A 4,071-nucleotide genomic window follows, 5' to 3' on the forward strand; every position below is an offset into this window, starting at 1 on the left:
TGGGCCAATAGCAGCTGCCTCGTATGGGCCAATAGCAGCTGCCTCGTATGGGCCAATAGCAGCTGCCTCGTATGAGCCAATACCCTAACTCTTCGTCTTTCCAGTGAATGCAATTTAAGCTTTATTAATCTTTCTTCATATGAAAGACTTCTATTTTGGGGAATTAACTTTGTCATCCTACGTTGGACACGTTCAAGTGAATTTATATCCATTCTATAATACGGCGACCAAAACTGAACTGCATAATCCTAACCAGAGCAAGATATAGCTTAAGAACCACACCAGGTGTCTTGTTACTAACGCTTCGATTAATAAATCCCAGTGTCCTATTCGCCTTATTACGAACATTCATACATTGATCCTTTTGTTTTAAATTTTATTTTAAACACCCCATACCCAAGACTTTCCAATCTATTTGGAAACTCATAAACATGTCCAACCCACGTTTGAAACAATCAAGAGACCCCGCCTCCACCGTTACGCGGTAATTGATTCCACATATCAACAACCCTGTTGCCGAACCAGTATTTACCTAAGTTGACCAGACCACACACTAGAAGAAGGGACGACGACGTTTCAGTCCGTCCTGGACCATTCTCAAATCGATCGACTTGAGAATGGTCCAGGACGGACCGAAACGTCGTCGTCCCTTCACCTTCTAGTGTGTGGTCTGGTCAACATACTTCAGCCACGTTATTGTGACTCATCGCCTGCAATTACGCGTCTTTCCAAAATCTAAATTTATCCAATTTATACCTCATTGTTTCGTGTTCTGTCTTGTGTTGATACTTTTAATACTCCATTAATATCCCCCTTTGTTATGTACATTCATCCACTTGTAAACCTCTATCATGTCACCCCCTAACTCTTCGCCTTCCTAGTGAATGCAATTTAAGCTTTGTTAATCAGTTCAGTTTTGGTCGCTGTACTATAGAATGGATATAAATTCACTTAAACGTGTAAAGCGTAGGATGACAAGTTAAAGTTAATTCCCCAAACTAGAAATCTTCCATATGAAGAAAGATTAACAAAGCTTAAATTGCATTCTCTGGAACGGCGAAGAATTAGGAGCCAATTACCGCGTAACGTGGTGGAGGTGGGGTCCCTCGATTGTTTTAAACGTGAGTTGGACATGTATATAAGTGGGATTGAGTGGTTATAAATAGGAGCTGCATCCTATGGGCCAATAAGCCTTCTGTAGTTTCTTTAGTATTAATATCTTGTGTTAAGTAATCAAACAGCTCCTTCATCCATGACCCGCCTGTGTTGGGATCAAGCACTTCCACCTCACCTCTCTACATATTGGTGAGGTGAGGGTACGTGGACCCCGACACATATATATAACAGAACATCAAGGAAATCATTCATTAACCAATCTGCACCATTCGCTGTTCTCTTGAAGATTATTCGGCCTTATAATTTACTTCTGGGAGAAAGTTGCATGTTCTAGTTACTGTTCGAACACTAGACACCACTCCACATTATAGATAAATATTTAGTCGTTATTGTGAACACAATTATGAGTACCTCTTACAAAGATTACGAAGACGTTATTGACATATTCACTCAACTTGACAATCTTTCGAAAGAGAGTGATGTGTCTGTCACGACTCATCCTCTGCATGAGGAGACTGAGGAACAGGGCGCCAGAATGCTGCGGTACATTGGTGAGACGTCAGCAGTGTGTCCCAAGGAGTCTGGGCAAGAATTTACACTACTGAAGCCTGTGGAAGACACTGGTGAGAAGTTAGAAGACTCATCCTCTGTCACGACTTATCCTCTGCATGAGGAGACTGAGGAACAAGGCGCCAGTATGTTGAGGTACATTGGTGAGACGTCAGCAGTGTGTCCCAAGGAGTCTGGGCAAGAATTTACACTACTGAAGCCTGTGGAAGACACTGGTGAGAAGTTAGAAGACTCATCCTCTGTCACGACTTATCCTGTGCATGAGGAGACTGAGGAACAAGGCGCCAGTATGTTGAGGAACATTGGTGAGACGTCAGCAGTGTGTCCCAAGGAGTCTGGGCAAGAATTTACACTACTGAAGCCTGTGGAAGACTCTGGTGAGAAGTCAGAAGTGAGTCCCAAGTATGGGGAAGGATCTACAGTACTGAGGAGACGAAGGGCTGTACATAGTGGTGAGAAGTCAGAAGTGAGTCCCAAGTATGGGGAAGGATCTACAGTACTGAGGAGACGAAAGGCTGTACATAGTGGTGAGAAGTCAGAAGTGAGTCCCAAGTATGGGGAAGGATCTCCACTACCGAAGAAACGGAGGGCGGTACGTAGTGGTGTGAAGCCTACGTTATGTGACCGGTATCCTGGTGAGAAGTCAGAAGTATTTCCCAAGTCTGGCCAAGAATTTCCACTACTTAAGACTGTGGAACAAGGCAGGCTGGGGCATACTGGTGAGAAGTTAGAAGCGTGTCCAGAGTCCGGGGAAAGATCTACACTACTGAAGAAGCAAATGGTGGCAGATAGGCCGTCATGTTACCAGTGTGGGAAAACCTTCAGCGACCGCAGTGGCTTAAACAAGCACATGCTCGTCCATACTGGCGTTAAATCTCACGTGTGTGAAGAGTGTGGGAAAAAGTTCCTTCGAAATGATTATTTGCAGCAGCACCTGATGGCCCACAGTGGTGATAAACACTTCCTGTGCAAGCACTGCGGGAAAAGATTCTGCCGACTTGGCAACTTGAATGATCACATGATGGGACATAATGGTACGAGACCTCACATGTGTCATGTGTGTGATAAACTATTCAGCAGACCGGACTATCTGAAGGACCACATGGTGGTTCATATGATTTGATGACAAACCTTACATGTGCCCACACTGTGGGGATAGATACACTCAGCTTGGAAATATGAACAAACACATTCAGCTGCATACAACTGTGCTCGGAGTGTGAGAATTTTAATATATTGTATAAATAGTGAGAGCCTAATCTCAAAATTAGGCTACAATGTTCCTGTTAATAAACTTTCAAATTTACTGCAATTTGCCTATTTTACTACAATTTGCCTATTAATATTCTTAAAATTTTCCTACAATGTACCTATTATTATTCAAATTTGGTACATATTATTAACTTATAATTATTTGTTAGATTAAGGACCTGTCCGAAATGTTGTGTGTTAGTGATGTTAAAAACATCAATGTTATATACTCACAAACCCAATGCACCTTCTTGCACTAGTATATAAATAAATGAAAAATAAAAAGGACATATGGTTTAAATATATATCTATTTATTTACAAGAATATTTTATTTACAATATTTACAAGAATATTTTATTTACAATATTTACAAGAAAATTTTATTTACAAGAATATTTTATTTACAATATTTACAAGAATATTTTATTTACAATATTTACAAGAATAAATATTTTGATTTTAATCCTGTAATGAAATCATATCCTAAACTAACTAATCAGTATAATGAACAAATCTACAATGGCCGTAATAAGGATTTGAACCTACACACGGGATGTTCCCAGAAGCGCCTTAGTCAACTGTACCACCACATGGTCAAAAGAATGAGTCACAATAATGTGGCTGAAGTAGTTCGTCACAATCGACTTGAGAATGGTCCAGGACGGACCGAAATGTCGTCGTCCCTTCACCTTCTAGTGATTTTATACTTTTCAAACTAGATCATCCATATTATTCCAGTATACATAAGAAAAATCACTATATTCCAACTTCTTCATTTGCATTGGAATAATTAATACATAATCTAGCTTAACCTAGCTAACAGCCAATATCTATATATCTAAGTGAACAAATTGTTTACTGTGGCCAATCATATCCATTTCCTAGTAAGCATTCATAACATACTAGTAACAGTTCTGTCAAAAAACACAGTACTCAGTACAAACCACAGCACAGTACAATCTTATTTCACACACATTGAACACACGTTGCTTCTGGGAGTATGGGTTCGAGTCACTTCTGGGGTGTGAGTTTTCATTCGCATATAGTCCTGGGGACCATTCAGGCTTGTTCGCATTTGTGTTCCTCACGTGTGCCCCAAAGAATGAGGTGATTTGGTGAAATGCTATGCCCAA

At 40.5% G+C, this 4,071-nt stretch overlaps 1 protein-coding gene across 1 annotated transcript; it reads left to right on the top strand.

Annotated features, from left to right (window-relative positions):
• The first annotated feature begins 1,519 nt into the window (after positions 1-1,519).
• On the top strand, positions 1,520-2,809 carry LOC138350222 (zinc finger protein 497-like). The gene has a single exon (XM_069300571.1). The coding sequence runs from the start codon at positions 1,520-1,522 to the stop codon at positions 2,807-2,809; it is 1,290 nt and encodes a 429-aa protein (XP_069156672.1).
• The last annotated feature ends 1,262 nt before the right edge of the window (positions 2,810-4,071 follow it).

This window comes from Procambarus clarkii, chromosome 44 (assembly GCF_040958095.1).
Source record: "Procambarus clarkii isolate CNS0578487 chromosome 44, FALCON_Pclarkii_2.0, whole genome shotgun sequence".
NCBI classification, from domain to species: domain Eukaryota; kingdom Metazoa; phylum Arthropoda; class Malacostraca; order Decapoda; family Cambaridae; genus Procambarus; species Procambarus clarkii.